Source organism: Pseudophryne corroboree, chromosome 8 (genome assembly GCF_028390025.1).
Source record: "Pseudophryne corroboree isolate aPseCor3 chromosome 8, aPseCor3.hap2, whole genome shotgun sequence".
Lineage (NCBI taxonomy): Eukaryota > Metazoa > Chordata > Amphibia > Anura > Myobatrachidae > Pseudophryne > Pseudophryne corroboree.
In genome coordinates, this window is record NC_086451.1 from 471,402,652 (window position 1) to 471,423,310 (window position 20,659).

Sequence of the window (20,659 nt, forward strand, 5' to 3'; positions counted from 1 at the left end):
GTCACTTTTTCCTGGATCCGCCCCTGTGCAAGTATCATGAAACCTGAAGGAACTTGTTTGGCTGACAAAGTAAAAGATTCATTGAAGAACATTCCATTTAATCTTTTAATGGATTATTTTAAGGAGGTTATGAAGAGCGAGTGCAAATAAGTGCAAGCGATCGTAAACGTCAAGGCTGTGGGATTGTATGAGCCTTGCACAATTTAGTTAGGTTATCAAACAGTTAATAGGTTTGGGGGACTGGATTTAATTAGAATAATGGGAGTGTTAGGGAGGAGCTAGTGGACATTTTGTGTGAGGCAGGAGTTTCTCTCCGGATTTTTCCCACCTTCCCTCCCCGTGTCACCATTTTTCCCCACCCGTTTTTTCTTTTTCTTTACCAGCTGGGGCTTATCAACCTATATAGGTGGCGGGAAAGAACGGCAGTTACAGTGGCTATTGCGCTGCTGTTTGGAGGTGCGCTCTTTGCCCTATACATTGTATACTCCGGCCCTCCTTACTGGGAGTCATTGGGCTTGGCTGTCTGGACGGTCCTATTATGGTGTATTAGGGAGAGAGTTGGAGACTCAGCATTTATTGGCGTAGCCAATGAGATAAATAAAGTCATGTCGTGGACATGCGTAGCGGCAATAAGTCGTAATGTCACTGGTGATCCGGCCGTTCTTTCTTATTGCCACCATACTTAGTTTTAGTATTATAAATAAAAATGGGTAATAAATAAAGGTTGAGCGATTTTAATGGCATTTCAGTGGTCTGTGTGGTTATTTCTAGATAAGTTAAGTTAGTTCATATTTAGTTGGTAAGGTTATCATGTAATGATGTCATGCAGTCCGGCGATAGAAAGTTTAAAGGAAAGTTCTATCTCTGCAACAGTCCTACCATCTCAGGCCTTTCCATGTTAAATCTCTGCCCTTTCCAAGCACAGTGACCTCAGTGGCCTGGCCATGAGTATGCTGTTCATATACCCTAACCCTCCACCATATACCCTAACCCTCACCCAAATACCCGAACCTTTAATCCGAACACCTAATACTTATACCCTAACCCTCACCCTTAATCTTAACCTCTAACATGAATACCCTCATCACTAATCCAAATACCCTAACATTAACACTAAGGGGAGTTGTAATAAGCCTCGAAGAGTGATAAAGTGGAAAAAGATAAAGTACCAACCAATCAACTCCTAACTGCCATGTTACAGACTGTGTTTGAAAAATGACATGAGCTGATTGGGTGGTACTTTATCAGACTCCAAGGCTTAGCACATCTGCCCCTAATACCACAATCCTAACCCTTAATCCTAACATAAAACCCTAACACTAATACCCAAACCAAACCCTAATAACCATAACCCTAAAAGGGCAGACATGAGCCAAATGGTTCTTATCTGCCGTCAGTTTCTATGTTTTTATATAAGTAGGTCAGGACAGTGGGACTGGTGCAGGGACAAAGAGCTACTGGGTTACCCAGCAGATTGTACAAACATTTAATGCACGTTAAGGTTTAGGTGTCCTTGGTAATGCTGGATTTGTACGTTACTTTGTGATTGTGAGTATAAGCAATGACTATGTGACTCAACCCTCCCGAGAATTCCACTTTCTCTTTCCCCGTTAAGAAAACAGCTGTCATGTAAAAATGAGAAACAAATACGGGAAACCAGAGTTTTTGAGACGTTACACTTCATGGTTTGTATCCAGGGATGTGAAACTTGGATGTCACTGAAGAATTCTCTAATTCCTCTGAATCCTCTCCATCTGAAGTCATTTCCTCTGTGATCTCCAACTAACTGCGCAGTGCAGCGAAATGCGAAACTCGCCCCCTCCAATATTTCAAAGTCAACACAGCGTATCCGTAACTGTCACATATCAGATCCAAACTCTGCGCAAATGACGGAATTAAAATAAAAACCTTTGCCATGTTAACACTGCCCAACAAACGTCACCTCTAAGGATTTCAGAACATTTTCTTGTTTGGGTCGATGAAAGTCAATATAAAGAGAACTCAGCTTTTCTGATTTCTTCAAGATACTTGATATTGCATGGGTCAAAAGACTGAGGCTTATTAGATGGGGGGAGTGAGTACATGGGCAAATCAGGAACTCAGAATAGGTAAAAATAAGGCGGGGCTTACTTAATTCTAATTTCCTATTCGGTAATATGGTTCACTTGGACAATTTAATCCCTTCTCAACATGGCACTTTTTTGGTTAGAAAGTTCTGCCTTTAAGCTTTCCCTATACCTGCTGTCCGCGGCGCCATCTATCCATTGACAATGTTCAAATGATGGCACCGCCACATGAGGTAGCAAAGATTCTTGCACTGTGCCGAAACATTTGCAATTTTCTGTGTACGCTGAATGGATGGCAACACATCTAGGAGAGGCCGCAGCACGGGGGCGTGGGCATTGTACATGACCCCTCCCATTCATTAATATGCACTCCTACTGCTGGGCATTTATTTAAAAAAAATAGCCTTTTATTGCAGGTTATGGTGCAGGAGGTAGGTTAATAGGATTATGGCACAGTGCGAGATGGGTAATATTTTATTCAAGTTGATGGACGGAGTATACAGTATGGGTTGGTGGAGGTGAGACCGCCATTGTAATCTGGAATAGCTGCAGCCATTGATACTGTGGGAAACCATTTGATGGAAAGGGGCAAAGTGACGGCTCTGATGACATTTTTATGGAGACTGGGGCTGATTCAGAACATTACAACTGGTGTAAGAGATACAGCTGGATTTCGATGTATTCACAGTTCCAAATAAACCACCATGATATGGCCTTACTTAACCTAGCCTACATGACAGTGACCTGCTGCCACCTAGTTATGCCCCTTCCAGGGCTGGGTCAAAGGGTGTGCTGACAGGGACCTCTGTAAAATCGCAGCCGCAGTCAGCGAGGCCCCTCAGTCATCGCCTCCACTCCTAGTCCATGCAGCTGCTAAGCTGTTGCTTCTACGTCCTTTGCTCCACACCGCCGCGTGGTCCTTTCTGCGGCTCCATCTCCCCTCCTGGAATGGTCCATGCAACAGCTGTTGTCTGCCTCCTTCTATGCTCCATCTTTCCCCCCTGGTCTGTTCCAGGCCTGGCTCCACCTCCCCTCCTGTACGGGTCTGTGCAGCAGCCTCCTCCTCTGCTCCAGCAAACCCTCTGGTCCATACTGGATTCGGCTCCACCTCCCCTCCTGGGCTGTCCGTGCAGCAGCTGTTGGCCTGTCTTTCCTCTGCTCCCTCCCATCCCCTAGTCAGGTGCGGGCCTGGCTCCGCCTCCCCTCCTGGATGGGTCTGTGCAGCAGCTGTTGCCTGCCTCTCCTCTGCTCCACAAAGGACAGAGCCATAACAAGGGGTTCAGGATGCTCCATGCTTGTCCACTATATGCCCCAGAATTTGCCCTTGTCCAGGGCAGTAGCACCAGCCCAGTTTTTTGGACAAGTCCCACCCAAATCTAAAGCTTCCGCACGTTACATCTGCCCACCTGCACAGAACCATTGCACAGCAACATGTCCTACCCATGTGCTGGCAGTACGGATGGTGTAATGGTTAGCATTACTGCCTCACAGCACTGATGTCATGGGTTCGATTCCCACCATGGCCCTAACTGTGTGGAATTTGTATATTCTCCCCGTGCTTGCGTGGGTTTCCTTCGGGTACTCCGGTTTCCTTCCACAATCCAAAAATATACTGGTAGGTTAATTGGCTTCCAACAAATTTAACCCTAGCATGAATGTGTGTGCGTGCACATGTGGTAGGGAATATAGATTGTAAGCTCCACTGGGGCAGGGACTGATGTGAATGGCCAAAATACTCTCTGTACAGCGCTGCGGAATATGTGTGCGCTATATAAATAACTGGTAATAAATAAATAATAAATAAATGTGCAAAGTTATCTTCTCTATTTGCATTTGATTCCAACTCAGAATCAGTCCCTACAGTATATTGATACAATTAAAATACTGTAAAATGTTATTTGTTTAGTTAGTTAGATCTTTAACATTTCTGGAAAATCACTGAAGCCAAGCCTTTTTTTTATTTGTTTTAGCACATCATTGTTCGTTAAATATGAAATAAATAGTCATTGTGAATGCTTTGTATGTTACCATGCAGGAACCTGGACCATAAGTAAAAAAATAAAAAAAATAAAGCCAAAATCAAACTATCACAGCAAACGTTCTTGAAGCTAATTAAAAATAATACAGGAATGAAATAACAAGAACATTGATTCCTGGAATGTCTGACTCAGCGAAACACGGCCGCTGTCATCTGATCACCTATTGGGAAGTTTCACAGTTCAATAACTCTGTAAATCAACACACTGCAACAATTATGATTACAGCAGCTAGTCTATAGTCTTCACATTACTAAATGAGTCCTTTCTTACATGTTTGGTTAGCAAGGGGGCGCAATCAATTAAGCTTCTTAGCAAACATCTAACAATGCACTGACTTGTCGTGCGACCAGTGTAAAACTTACCACTAGTAGTTGTAACTTTGTCACCAGGGGACTCACTTTTAGTCCTCGGGTTACTGTAAGTGGCATATGTTTATGGCCAGGATAACGTTGACATTACCCAGACAACATAGAATAACAGCTTTTAAAAATTCAGACGGTGATTACACGTTGATTTCCATCTAATGACTGTGAGACTTACACTGCTCGACTCTATAATACGATTACAAAAAATAAATAAATCTTAATTAGAGCATAATCAATTAAAATATTGACCCCACTTAAAGCAGCAATTCCACAAAGATTTATTATTTTCTTTAAATGTCAAATTAAATACTTTTTGAGTATTTTATTTTTATTTGCTATTCTTCAAATAAGTGTCTCCTTTTCAAAATCTCTCTTCAGCTTTGACAAATGCGGCTGCTAGACGTAGACATGTTCAATTTTCTACGAAGACACCAGCTCATAAATTTCATAATGCCATGTGATTTTATGGGAGTAAGAGGCCACCAAGCAGGCATGCCGTAGAAGAACAGTATTCCTCAATGCGCCAGTCCTGCCCCATTAACATGTGACATCATGATGTCACAATGAGGTGGTGCGGCCTCTAAAACCAGGAAAAGGCTGAGCACTCTGGGGGGCTGACCAGAGATTCCTAAGCACGCTTTGTGTGTCTCTTTAGGTTGCAGTGCCAAATGCCGGTGCTATGGGGGAGCAACGGTGTGGCCCCCTAGGCCCTTCACATTGGGGGGGGGGGGGAAAAACGCATCTCTCATCAACCCCTATATATGGCCATGCTCAGAGGGGTGGCTCCAAACTCCAAAGCCTTTCTGCTCATTACATCAAGTGACCATGTAATCACATGACACTGTGCAAAATTATAAATCCTTAATAGCAGCCAGAAGACACAAATCAAAGTAGAATGTTAAACAAGATTCTTCTTACAACCTATGACACTGATGTAGAACCCTATTTGTTCGAGGTCTTCAAGGATCTGCACCAAACTACTAGTTGATGGAGGGGGTCAAAAAAAGTCTTTATTGTTTTGTTTTTTTTCTTTAAGATGATAGGAGATAGGCCACCTGAAAGAAGTCTTTCTAGCATCAGATTTATCACGGTTGATTTAGTAGAAATTGTCAATGGCAATTTCCATGTCCACAAAAGTTTGCAAAAAAATAGTAATCATAAAGTCAAAGACAGTAGAGGGTTGTAGAAGGTACGGTCTTCTACTAATGGAAAAATAAATAGCAAGTGACCTTTACTTTATGCTGTGTGCGACCTAAAAGGAAATTAGAGGCAAAACACATCTCTTTGTATGGAGAAGGCCACCTATCCTCTCCGACAAAAGGCCACTGAGCAAGATCAAGCCAAATCTAAGACATTACGACAAAAGAAATCAACTGCGGGTCTGCATCAAACTTTCAACCCTTTGTCATTTCCCAACAAATGTTCTAGATGATAAACTTTTATCTCACCCTTTGCAGAATGCAGATTTCTCAGATACTGGCTGCAGCTACCGGAGCAGAACGTCAGCACTTATAAATTAGATCTATTCCTCGTTTAAAGTATGTTTAGTGCGGGCTGCTTAGGCCATCACGAACAACGGCCTTCTGGCGCCATCGCTCCAAAGCACGTGGCACACTCAACGCGAAGCTGTTTACTCAACCGCACCGCCGGCCGCCATCACTTATTATAAATATGACAGTTAATCACAGATAGAGATGATTAAAGAACATAAGCAGCTTCTCTTACCTTCCTGCAGGTGATGTGGTCTAGTACATTCACGCGGCTGGCATAGTGAGAGATGGAGATTGCTGGAATCGTGTCAGTATAAGTAATGATGGGAAAGCACATCAGTGCACATCTGCCACCGGAGCAGTTTATGGCTACCAAGCCTCATTTATTCCCTGCACTCGTCTCTTATTCCCCTTTATATCTCCCATCCTTCCTTTTATTAGCTCTTTAACGCGCAAACAGAGGCACACTGGAATTTACATCCGACGCCCTATATACTAATCTTATGCATCCGACACTCTCTGAATACGTCTGCATTGCGGGGCTCAGTCGTGCACAGGAAATTCCATACAGAACATTGCTTTTCATACTAGTAGTGGTTGCATGGATGTTGCAAAGTCATTATTTTCTTGAAAAGACTCATGGAGTAGGTAATGAATAATCACACATACATATAGTGGCTGTGTATATTTTGTTGACACTCATTATGTCAACATGAGAATGTCTATATGGTCAAAATATGGACATGCTTGGCATGTAGACGTTGGCCACGTCAACATTCTTGATGTTGACTATTGAAATTTTGACATGATTACAATGTTGACAAAAATTTGACGGCGCTGCAGCGGTGACTTACTGTACTAGTGAGTTACAGCTGATACTGTCCTAACATATCCGCCTGCAACATAACCTTCACCCTCCCCTGCAAACTAACCCTAACCTTCCCACCCACAGCCTAACCCAAACCATCCCCATGCAGACAAGGTCTATCCTTCTCTCATCCAGCCTGACCCAAACCCTCCTCCTGCAGCCTAACCCTTCCTCTGCCACAGCAGCATAAGCCTAACCTTCTCTCCCACTACCTAACCAGAACCCTCCCCCTGCAGCCTAACCCTCCCCCACAGCATAAGCCTAGCCTTCTCCCTCACAGTCTAACCAGAACCCTCCCCCTGCAGCCTAACCCTTCCTCTCCCCCACAGAATAAGCCTAACCTTCTCTCCCACACCCTAACCAGAACCTTCTCTCTGCAGCCTAACCCTTCCCCTCCACTGCACATAAGCCTAACCTTCTCTCCCACAGCCTAACCAGAACCCTCTCTCTGCAGCCTAACCCATCCCCTTCCCCCACAGCACAAGCCTAACCTTCTCTCCCACAGTCTAACCAGAATCCTCCTCCTGCAGCCTAACCCTTCCCCCTCCCCCACAGCATAAACCTAACCAGTACCCTCCCCCTACAGCCTAACCCTTCTCCCTCTCTCACAGCACAAGCCTAACCTTCTCTCAAACAGCCTAACCAGAACCCTCCAAACCCTCCCCCTGCAGCCTAACCCTCCCCCACAGCATAAGCCTAGCCTTCTCTCCCACTGCCTAACCAGAACTTTCCCCCTGCAGCCTAACCCTTTCCCTCCACTGCAGCATAAACCTAACCTTCCCTACCACATCCTAACCAGAACCCTCCCCCTGCAGCCTAACCCTCCCCCACAGCATAAGCCTAGCCTTCTCTCCCACAGCCTAACCAGAACCTTCCCCTTGCAGCCTAACCCTTTCCCTCCACTGCAGCATAAACCTAACCTTCCCTACCACATCCTAACCAGAAACCTCCCCCTGCAGATTAAGCCTAACCTCTAATCCCCCACGCATCCTAACCCTAACCTCCACTCCCCACAGCCTGACCAGAATGCTCCTCTTGCAGACTAAGCCTAACCTTCCCACCCGCAGCCTTACCATAATCCCCCCCTACAGCCTAACCCTTCCCCTCTTCTGAAGCATAAGCCTAACCTTCCCTCCCACAACCTAGCGCTAACTGTGGGCATTCTGCGAAAGTCAGCATTTCACATTCAGGTGCAGTCGCAAAGCGGCTATTGTACGAACACTGGTTGATGTTTTCTTACTCAGCATGTGTCTGAGCCACATCGCGGTGAGTCGCAAAGTAAGCGACGGGAAGCCAGAATTTGGAGGTGAGAACGGGGAGTGGTCTGGGAAACGCAGGCATGTCATGTAATCTACTAGCATTTTAAATGACTCTCCTAATTCTCTCTCTAGGTTCACGCATCTACAGTAATTCATTACACATCCTTGGCTGCGCAGCCGCTCATGTAGACATCACTATGCTGAAGAGCGGTGATCATTTCCTTATAGCGTACATTCTCCTTATTCTTCTTTCTAGTGATAACTCCGAGTTAGAAGAAGTGTGTCCCAGACATTGAAGGGCAAGTATGTTCAAAATGATAGCTTGCCTTTGTGAGTGGTTAATAATTATATACAGTAAATTATAAATGTTTATTAAATGGTAATTAGGATATTTGCTTCACTATTAGAATTTTTTTTTTTTTTTAAATAAAGGCACTCCTATTTATTTTAAGGGTTAGTATTAGGACAAAACACCCACCTAGCTGCATTTAATATGTAGAAAATTTGTTACAACTATTTTCCATCGTAGGATCATTGCGAAGCCTCAATGTGATGAAAGCCCCATGTAATCAAAGGAACACAGAACAGACCGTAATAGACTTTAGTAGTGTATGCGCAGATGCTTTAACAACTTCCATCCCATCACTCAAGTGAGGAAGTTCACAAAAAACAATTCCTAAACAGACGCCGGGGAAGCCTAGAGTGGAATCGTCAGGCCTGTACGAAAATATTGCTATGAGCAGGGCTGAAACTAGGATTTTCATCACCCGGAGCAAGGCAGTAATTTGCCAATGGACAATATTCCCCTATGTGCCCTAAATGTCCTATCATAACACTTCATCACTATACTACATTCCCCTATCCACTACATCACTATACTACATCCCCTACACATTGAACTACATCACTACACTACATGCCGCTATACATTGCACTACATACCCTATATGCTACACTACATCACTACACTACATCCCCATATATTCTGCACCACATCAGTGCACTACATGCCCCTATATACTGCAATATATTACTACACTACATACCCTATATGCTACACTACATCACTATACTACACCCCCATAAGCTACACTACATCAGTGCACTGCATGCTCCTATATACTGCAATACACTACATACCTTATATGCTACACTACATCACTATACTACATCCCCTACACGCTGAACTACATCACTACACTACATGCCCCTATACACTGCACTACATACTGTATATGCTACACTACATCACTACACAACAGCCCCTTATATGCTACACCACATCAGTGCACTGCATGCTCCTATATACTGCAATACACTACTACACTACATACCCTATATGGTACACTACACTACATACCCTATATGCTACACTACATCCCCCTACATGCTACACCACATCAGTGCACTACATGCACCTATATACTGCAATACATTACTACACTACATACCCTATATGTTACACTACATCACTACACTACATACCCCTATAAGCTACACCAAATCCCCCCATCTGTGAGGTAAAGCGGAGGTTGATGCTGCTACCTGGGAACACAGTGCTGATAATAAAGTCTGTCTTTAAACTCACCACAAAGCTGCTGTAGTGATACTCGGTGAGAGCTGGAGGTTTCCAAGCTCTTGGCTCGCAAAGTGAGCCTTTTATTTCTGTAACATCGGTGACTGCACCTGTTAACAAGCAAAAGTCTGTGTCCTCCCAATGGTGTGTTTCCGGCAGCTTGTTATCGGTTGGTGCTGGGCAGGCAGCCGGGATCATAGCCTGCTGAAAACACAGCACCAACAGCTCGCGTCTATAGCTTGCACGGTGCACCGCACGCTAGTCGCAGCACTGCATGCCAAAGAAGAGAGTTTAAGATAGTAGCCGGTATAGGAGAGATCCCAGGTACTGGAGATCACCCGCACAGCGTCGGGGCCAGCTACGGGCAGACAGGTGGGTAAGAGACACTACCCTAGGAGCCATCTGCTGTCTCACTGGAGCAGCACAGCATTGTCGGTAAAAAAACAAAACCCTGCTCCTCTACCGCCTTGGCACACATGCCCCCTTAGCCCCCCCTAGTTGCAGCCCTGCTATGAGGTCCCTTTACAGAACTAAATATACTGCACAAGTAATTTAACTAGCTGGTTGGCCGTAACATTATTTTACATATTACTTTTCCTTCTAATTTTACACCTTCCCTCATCTGTAGTCGAGCTGCATAATCTTACAGAGCTGGCATACTCTATAAATGTCCTGTACCCTTCAAACTATATCTAAAATTCTATAATTAATCACTCAGTGAACTGCTACCTGGATTTAATTGAGTGTGTTAAGCCCCCCCTTTGGTTTTGATGTTCACCGATTCCCAACCTTTTAAATCAAATACCCAGTTAATGATTATACAGCTGTTTCTTATATCGGTGATACATGGTGGCAGTCCCAGTAGGTCATCAAAAAGGTTGACATTTCTGAGAGCTACGTAGTGCAGTATTCAGCCATTATATTTTCCCACCTCCGTGTACACTAATTAGATTAAAAGGTATAAGATCAATCAAACTGTACTGCCTGAGAAAGATTAATAGCTTTTGAACTGACTGTATTATTAGTGCTCAGACAGAACTAAAAAAACTCAATAATGTAAAAAAAAAATTATCTGAAGTATGAGCGGTGGGGGTGGGGGAAGTGGTCAAAAAGCAGATGAATTAATTAAACAAAGATATATTTCAGAGATTTAATATCTGCATTACAAAGTTCCTATCAAAATTTTCACATCATAAATCAGACTTTGATAAAGTGATAGTAATTAAGACTTTCAGCAGTAAAAAGAAAAAAAATATTCAGAGAAACTTATTTACAACTAGCGGCCAAAAGATTAAAGGTTTTTTTCTTAAATTTTTTTTTTATATAAGTTATTAGTAACTAATTATACGTATTAAACATAGCATTCATTCAAAACCCCAGTGGGTCCATTCCAATAAATTATAGACATCTGCAATCTTTTATAAACTCCCCATTTGGAAACCTGTACATTTCTATGTATTAGAGTTCTGAAAAGAAATTGCTATCCTATATATTACGTTGTTAATACATTCACAATTATAATAATTAGCAAATGATTAGCTTCAAATGACACATTTATTAATATATTTAATTTCCCTGAAACAGCTAAATAAATTAATATATCAGACCGCAAAATAAGTTAAAAGGCAATAGGAATATAGACCCTGATTCAGCTATTAGGTGATTTCAGCACATGTGCGCATGCGTGAGGTCTTAAACTGCGATTGCATAATATCGCCGTCTAAGTCCTATCAGGGAGGCGGTGATGGGGTGTCAACGCCGTGTTTTGTGGGTGTCGACACACCGTTTTGGGGTTGCGGTCCGGACAATGCAGGAATCTCCGGATCATTTGTGGGGCAGACCGTGGCGGCTGTCTGACATCACACGCAGTCGCTGAAACACAAAAGATGGCAGCCCTCCGTCCGCCTAGGCTGCGAAGGCAGAGGATTACCCTTATCATGCGTGTATAGCAATGCCCTCACATTTTAGCAGGGGGAGGACGCAGCATGCGGGTTGGACTTGCCATGTGCTGGGCGTTCCCCCGCATGTTAGTGTACAGGGTTGTATTTGTTTGTTTTTTGACACAACTACAAACCATACGGAATCGGGCACATAGTACACTAAATATAAAAAAGGTATTTACATTATATCCTCACAGCCAGCTCAGAACCAGAACATTTTCCTGCAATGATGTAAAAAAAATAATAATATTGGATTAAGAATGGACCCAAAACAGCTATCATACATGTTGCAACTCCCAGAATTCTATTTTCTTTGAATGAGATGGGTTTATTTGCATGCTATGTCTAGGATATAAGTATGCAAATGCACTCAGAAAACTGGAAGGAAACATTCAAACCGTGCCTTTAGCCACACTGACCACACCCCACTCAAACTAGCCACTCCCCCATCTACCATGATCCTACCTATGCATATAAAGTATAATACATAATACATAAAGTATAATATAATCAAGTCTAATACTACTTCAATGGCAAGTATTAATAAGCAAGTGATGATAAATAATTAAGTTAGGGACAATCAATTGCAACGTTGCAGGATTCTTGAAATTGATATGTTACAACACAGTTTATAAAAACGCGAGCAGAAGCCATGAATTCCACTGGTATGAAGAATTACTGCATGTTACAAAACAAGTTTTTTCTGCTGCCTTACTATTTATTGCCTGATAAAAGGCACACGCATCTATTTATACTTGTAGCATTCAGTACAATCCAGCAACGACAGGTGTAGACGTTTGCTAAATATCCTCCTGTCCCGGTTGGGAATAATTCCAATGTCTTCGCTATGACTTGTACTTATTTCCGTTTCACCCGCATCAACATTTGCAACTCTCTGCCCTAAATCCCTATTGCTATATTTGCAAAGTTCACTTCTCAGCACCCGGACACACTTCGACACTACTTACAATCACCGACACTGAGGGAGAAGACCCCCCTACCTCATTTCTTACACAATTATTCTTTCCCTCCTTATGCAATTTTTTTTGGAGGGAGAAGGGGTGGTTTTAATAAATAAAACAGTAATTTCAAGCAACGTAAAAGAAAGTGAAACTCCTCTTTAGGGCTCATTAGGTTGTGAAAATGTGTAACACGCTGCAGGCCACCTTGAAAGTCCGCTCACGTAAGATTAATAAAACACTCTGATTAATACGGCCTCCGTCTTAACGAGTGCACAGTAATGTTTGTACGCAGTTGCCAGGACTGGAGTCATTTGCGTGAAGTGATGGTATTTAATAAAAGTGTACAGTACATGACGGGATTGCAACAGTTGAAAAGTATTAATGATAGAATATTGCTTAGCTAATCTTCGCAATACATTTTCATTATTCCTTCTAGAACATAATGATTGATTCATCAGGTAAAGAGCCAAGAACGGGGCCTAAATGATGATATTTACAACAGACTGTGACTGGCTGCAGAGCTTCAATAGACATATAACATCTGACAGATACACGCAACGTTATACGGTAGATTTAACGACCTCGCTGCTACAGGAACCAGAGATACTGTATACAACTCATTATATAACAAATTGTTTCATGATTCATGTCATCATACTGATCTATGCTTAGTTCCGTCAACACATTTTATTTTGCTTTGAATAATATTTCAAGATCTTAAATCAACATTTCAAGATAGAAATTATTTCAGGTCACATCGGAATTAAATGGCCTGCATGAAACTACTCAACCTGCAACCGTATACCCTTCTAAAAAGTATATACACTGTTCTAAGGGGGTAATTCAGACCTGATCGCTGATGCGAATTCGCAATGCGGACGATTATCGATCGAATGCACATGGGAATGGATCGTAGTGCGCAGGAAATAGGCCAAACTGCTAAAAAATCCATTTACTTTTCTTGATTGCTAGGTCAAGTTGATTGACAAGAAGTAGGGCGTTTGGGGGTGTTAAAAGGGCATTTTCTGGGAGTGTCAGTAAAAACGCTGGCGTGCCCAAACGTTTTCAGGGCGGGTGTGTGGCGGTCAGCTCCGGCCCCGATCAGCCTGATTCTATGGCACAGCAGGAGTAAGTCCTGGGCTACGCACAGACTGCAAAAATCATTAGATGGTGAGCGAGTTGCGAATGGATTTGCAGCTGACCGGCGAACACCGAGATTTTTGCAAGGCGTACGCAGACTTACACGGGGTGGGTTTTCACTCTGTCTGGGCGGTGACTATCTGATCGCAGACCTCTGCAAATTCGCATAGGAGTGATCAGGTCTGGATTAGGCCCTAAATACCTTAAACTTTGCACAAGAGGCAGAGCAAAAATCGAATGACATAAATTGATAAAATGAAATAAAGTCAGATTTGATTTTAAATACTTCCATAAAGGGATCAAGATGAAAAAATCCTGTGTTTTAAATCAGGTGTAGACTGCCTGCGGCTTTTCAGCCCAATAACGCTTCCTTCCAGCTTGTGGCTCCAAACTGGACATTGGTTACTGTATTTTGGAACATGCGGTTCCGCAGCCACTGGGAAGCCACGGATTGCCTTCCCCTGCTCTAGACACCAATAGGAATTACAATGTAAATGAAAAATAATTCAAGTTATTTTGGCTTTTTAACCGCAAACAAGTCTCAGAGATGCAGCAAATTTCCTTGCAACCAAAGCCATAGTAAATCTCAGGGGTTCTACAGATGCGATTTAAAGCGGTAACAAAGAGGCTTTTGCTTTTTCTGCCAGATGGACACGAATAACACTATCTGCTTTTAAAGGCACATTGACAATTCAACGTCTACCTGAACCAAGGTTGTACCCAAGTTGCACAGGCTGCTCCACTAATTTAAGGGATGGGATCACAGTCCGCTCCGAAGTTTTTTAAAGAAAAAAGTCAACCTTTGTGTTTAAAAAATGAAATTAAAAAGAGATAAAAAGTTACTTACTTGATTCTGGATCTGAATTGCCATCGCCCTCCGTTCTGCTGTTGGTGGACGTTTGCTCGTAATACTCTTCTTGGGCAAAGCCAAGGGGAAGAGGATGCGACGCATTTGTAATACCAGCCGGTTCATGATCTCCTAGTCCACTGTCGCTGCAACTTTCCTGGGAGCCATCTGGCAGGTGAAACGTGACGCGGCGCTGGGTCTGCAAAGAGAGGAGAAAATGACACGGTTTCAGCCATGATGTGAGTAATTGCTTAATGCAGCCAATTTGGAAAACGTATTATTTCAGCTATCTGGAGAGGACACATTAACATTATCTTCAGCCGTGCGCAATCTCAGGCCGTTATGAGCAAGCAGCGCACAGATTGACACAATTTCACCTGACCGTCGAGCCTTTTCCCTGTTATCACAACCGCAGAGCCGGGTGGAAAAATGAAAGGAGCTTTATACAGTACCAAGAGCTTAATATCAGCTAATACCGGTCACTGCATGTTTAGTATATTCTGAACAGAATATCAGTATCACAAGTTATATTCTGTTATCACATATTCTAGTGCTTGTAAGCTGTAAGTACAGATAATTATCATCGATCATTTCCATATAACGTCATCACTTTACAAAAGCTCGAACGTTGCAACTTCTGCAATTTGTATTTGCAGAATGCAAGTTATTTTCTACCAGGACTGATTATAGTTTCTAAGGACGCCCAAAATACAAGTGTAAAGAATGAATTAATCATAAATTCATCAAAACAAAATGCCATGGTTCCATGCAGCGTTTAGAGTATAATTTATATTTTTTTATGTTGGTTTATGACTTCTAGATTGGAGAGAAATCAGTTATTAGGGAAGCGGTTAAAATACCGCCAGTCGGGATCACGCCGCTCACAATACCGATGTCGGAATCCCAACAGGCGGTGAAATGCCGCCGTCGGAATCCCGGCGACACAGGCTATTCACTCTCTGTGGGTGTCCACGACACCCATAATCGTGAGGTGATTGCAGCAAGCCACCGTGCCCGCAAAGGGGCTTTCTAGCGCTCGCCCCGCTGCCGACATTCTGGCGGACAGGATCACGCTATTGAGATCATACAGCTGGCACCCTGCCCACCGGGGAATGGTATGTATTCCAGTTATTATTACACTAATCTGTTTTAGATAATCAATATTTTCACTTGTGCATTATACAATACAACTTTGACACAATCTCATCTGCAATTTCTGGACATCAGCGTCAAAGATGTTAAATTATTATCTAAAAAAAAAAAATCCTTAATTTTAACATGTAGCATCTTTAAGAAACCATATAAATAAAACAAGCGTCAGATGCAGAGAGTGCGCTACACTAGCGGCACAGCATAAATCTGCGTGAAATTGCTCTGCCCATGCCCAGATAAAGTTGGTGCACATATAATCCTGTTCCTGGTTGTGGTACTTACTCCAGCCTGGTTATGCATGACAGAGAAGGGATGGGTTGCACTAATGCATGCCTAGTACATTTATGGCATTAATGAAGACACCTACTGTTTATATTACAGACACATTATATGTATATATATATATATATATATATATATATATAGTGTGGGTGTGATGGATGGCACTCATTCAGACTCCACGCCATATGCGAAAACGGTGAAACTTTAATCATGGCTGATTAAAGTTTCACCGTTTTCGCATATGGCGTGGAGTCTGAATGAGTGCCATCCATCACACCCACACTAGCTATCTGGGTCTGCGCTGCATTACCCATAGGAATGGCACCTCAGCAGTTGATTTCATGAGGAGTGGAGTGCCGGGACATTTGCTAGTTGGTTTATATATATATATATATATATATATATATAAGAAAGTACCAGTACTATTTGTAGGTGGTCAGTGGCAGGTGCAGATAGCGGGTGATGCGGATGATCACATCAGCAACGCACTTGAGACGGCCTGTTTGAGAAGGCCTCACGTTTGTTTCTTTAAGCAAGCGCAGTTCACTCCTGTGTTTTGGGGCTGTTCTGCTAAATATTTCCTTCATTCAGCCTTTGGCAGCAAAGATTCGTCCAGTGCAAAATGGAATTTGCCGTTAAGTTTGTTTTACTAGGAAATCACTTCATCACTTCATTGCGATAGAGACGCATGGGGAGATTGTGGGTGGGCAGTATATGTATGACCCTGGTTCCTCTTAGAGATTTGCGCAGACCTCCGTATTTTGGCTTTAGTTTTGGATCTGGATTTCTTACAAAACGGATAAAAATCTAAACTCATGTACTTTGGACCGGTTCCTACAGTATTATTAGCATCAATAGCATACAGTATATATATTTCCAGTTATTTCCAGTATGAAATCACAAGGGAAGGACTTCCATACAATCCAAAACACGCAATATTCGGATTTTGGATCCAAGATCCATACTTTTTGGGATAACCTAAGCTGGGTCTCGGTTCCACTCGGAGCCCCAAAGTTCGGTTGTGTTCAGTTCAGCAAAACCAAACCGGTCATCTCTCATTTCTGTCTTACGTCTTTTCAAATACCAGGGGAATAGTATAATATAAATTATATAATGGAAGTCAGCTTTCTAGAAGGCTCGGGTCTAGTACAAACTGGTCTAAGGGTTCTGTAGAGTGGAGACAGAGGTTGGGCACTTTATTACTGAGACCTGGTCCAGGCTTTATGGCCTTGTATGTTAGTTTGCAGGGTCTCTCTCACTAGCCGAGAAAGAGGTAAGGCGCCAACACAGACAGAAAGGTTTATGTTCCTTGTAAATCAGGCCAGGTTGCTTACACCTGCCTGTGTGCCGCTGCCCGCCGCTATCACCTTCTCCCTGCACCTAACAAGTCACACTTCTTTATTATAGATGCACATTTTACAAGTATCATACCCTGGATTAGAACCCACAACCTATTACACTGGAAGCAGACACCTTACTGATGAAGCTATTTGCTCCTGTATAGGAAGCATGAGAATTCTCATACTTTGTGTACAGGAGCAACTAGCTCTATCAGTAAGGTGCCTGCTTCCAGTGTAATGGGTTGTGAGTTCTAATCCTGGGTATGACACTTGTAAAAATAATTGTCAGAGAAATAATAAGCGTTGTGAGTAACTGAGCAGATCTACGTAGTGTGTGACTGAACACGCCTTGATCTGCCTAGTTGCAACGATTTTGAACGCCACTGACCCATGACAGTATATGCACGGCCATTTTGTCTGTGATCAGAAGCATAAACACACATCAAGCCCAACGGGCATCTAAATAACTAATCTTTGCATGGATATCACGTATATACTGTAGAACTCCAAATATACCATGGTAACCAGTGTAAAGGAAAACAGGTGCATCTTTAATGAAAACACGGACATGATTGCTGATAATGGCTGATCAGCCGTAGAGAAGTCACTCTGAGGAAGCATGCTGTACAATTCTCTATTTCTATTATGCTATCAATATATAAGATGTCATGGTGGCTTTATCCCATGAGATCTGTAATTACAGTGCGTTAGCAACCTCCACGTTGCAGCATGCGTTGAACGTGTCATGCTGCTCAATTAAGTGAAAAAATAAGCGGTCGTCATTAAGGGAAGCTGGAATTATTTAATTTAATGCAATGTCAAAATTAAATTTCCACACTCTTTAAAAAGAATTGAAGATCCCACCTTTAATCATTGAGATCTGCCCCCTGAGGTTATACACTGTCCACATTAGGGTTCTCATGAATACCATTATTAGACTAATTAGAAGGGTAATTGGAGGGGGGTCTGATGGGAAAGTCATTGCACAAAATGTAGTTATGCATTTAACTTGTTTACTGATGTCTGCAAAGGGCTCCATGAAAGAGCAACCTGTGGCCAAGTGTACTGCAGGTGATTTGCGGGGGGAGGGGGAAGGGTGTTAAGGGAGTAAGAGGGGGAAGGGACTAAGATTTACTCAAAACACTGCATTGAACGGGTATTTATCAAAGCATGGAGAATGAAAAAATACTAACCAATCAGCTTCTAACTCATTTTTCAAGCAGCCTGTAAAGTGACAGTTGGAAGCTGATTGGTTAGTGCTTTATATCTCTCCATTCTTTGATAAATACCCAACTTAAGCGTGATTTTCATAGTCGACAATCATTGAACTGATTAATGCCAAGCCAACCCAAAATCACAGAGGTTTTGAAATGGACCCAATAATATTTTTTTTGTAATTTCAAAAATATAAATAGCTAAATACTGTACATAATATGTGGTTACGCAAACTGCAGATTAACCCATCATCGTGTGGTTTAGGCAGATTGGGGGGGGTCAGCGAATTGTCGCTATTTTCCTTTCGGAACGTTAGGTACAGTATTATAGGGGTCTATTCAATGCATGTCAGATCCGAAATTGCAGTATTCAATTTGCAGGCAAATCCGACTGGTTTTGGCCGTTTTCGACAATGCTAATCCGACATTTTTTAAAGTCGGATTGACGTTGTCAAAAACGTGACTAAAATCTATCGGATTTGGCGCAAATCCGACAAAACACTTGGATCCGCAGCTAATCCGCGATCCACGTGTTTTCCGACAAGTCGGAAAAAAATCAGTAGCATTGAATAGGTTGAATCCTGAACCAGCCCAAAAAAGTCAGAAACCGCCGTCTTTCTGACAAGACGGCATTTCCGACTTCAATTGGATAGACCCCATAGTGTCCAATCATTTACTTACACCAATTGAAAGCCTTTAAGATATCTCCCAACTGTCTCTGCTGGAGTGTTACAGAAAGGGGCAGGGTTTACGGAGTGATACATTCCTGGATTACGGATCCAGAAATGGGCAGGGCCTCATCAGATAGTGGGCGTGGCTGCTGGATGAGTGTCAGTTGGAGGAAAAAGGGGAGTAATTTGCATGGAGCAGGAGGCTGGGCCTATTATGGTTTTCCCTGGTGAAACGTTGACATAAAGCAAATTTATTTTATCGCTTAAAACTTGTTTTTTAATTGAACTGTGCCAGTGACGAATGAACAAAATTCTGAACGACTTCTCTAGACTCGGCCAGGCCGGCAATTGCAGCGATCCAGACTGAATAATCCCCTTTGTCTGATCCGCACTCACGTGCTTACTACATGAGCGCTGATCTGCCTACCCCCCCCCCCTTCAGATGACACATTTGCAACACCCAGAGAAGGCCGTCATGCACCTACAGTACCCAGTAAAGTGCCTTGCTGTTCTACCATCCAGGAAAACAGACTTTTCCACCAACAGACAGCTGTGTCTTCAAAGAAATATACATATTTTCTATGCAGTACTTTTCTTAGTACAAAGTTGTTGTTTATTTTTAATTATATAAGCAGTGAGTTAATTAGTGACAGCTAGAAGCTAACATTCATATCAGTGGTATATGTAATGATAAAATATATGAATAGATAGATATGGCCTAATTAAGCTAATATGTGTGGGGATGATTTTACCCTGGCACGTGCATTAGTCTGTGTCCAGTAGCTTAATTCAGATAATTTATGGCATGTTGTGTGGATATAAACTGCATACAGTAAGAAAATATGTTTTCCCATATTCTGTACATAACACTAACCTGCGGCAATCGCAAGTTGTTTGCCGCAACTAGCGTATCTGCGGCCGTGTACATACACTGCGTGCGCACCCATGAGCCATAGGTTTGCATGGTTGCATATGCTCCCGCGAACGGGTTGGATGTGGGTGTGGCTAATCACAATAGTGATGTGGCGGCACGTGTGAGCAGTTGGCCGGTAAGCTGACGGCGGTCGCATCTGTATGGCTGAGCAGCCCCTTCTCCAGGCACTGTGGTTGGCAGGCATGCGTTCACTGTAGCATGCTGTGAGGCCACGCCCCCATGATTCGTATTATGCCCGTGAGATTCAGTCATGGCCCCTTTTTGTGCGTGCGCATGCAAAGGGAATGTCGGGGCCAGATACTGTTCCCCAGTCCGTCCTGTGGAATGTTCCGGTGCTACATATGGAAATGTTTATAAATAGATGTGATTTCTAAGGTGGGAGCTTTTTAGAACTTGCGATGTTTCTCATAGCAACCAAACAAATTCTACTTAACATTTATGTAGCTGCTTCTAGAACAGTGTTTCCCAACCTCGGTCCTCAAGGCACACTAACAGTCCTGGTTTTAGGGCTATC

General features: G+C 42.8%; 1 protein-coding gene across 7 annotated transcripts in view; it reads right to left on the minus strand.

The window, feature by feature from the left end:
• PCDH11X (protocadherin 11 X-linked) overlaps positions 1 to 20,659 on the minus strand; it is a 1,521,665-nt gene that overhangs the window by 309,977 nt on the left and 1,191,029 nt on the right. For 6 of the 7 annotated variants that reach the window (XR_010183186.1, XM_063938376.1, XM_063938377.1 and 3 more), the window contains one exon: positions 14,553 to 14,751. Coding sequence is in view for 6 of the 7 variants with exons in the window: in XM_063938376.1 (XP_063794446.1) it covers positions 14,553 to 14,751 (199 nt within the window). In the remaining variant the exon portion in view is untranslated. Of the gene's footprint in view, positions 1 to 11,755; positions 11,825 to 14,552; positions 14,752 to 20,659 lie in introns of those variants that run through there. The other variant, XM_063938378.1, reaches the window with a different exon arrangement.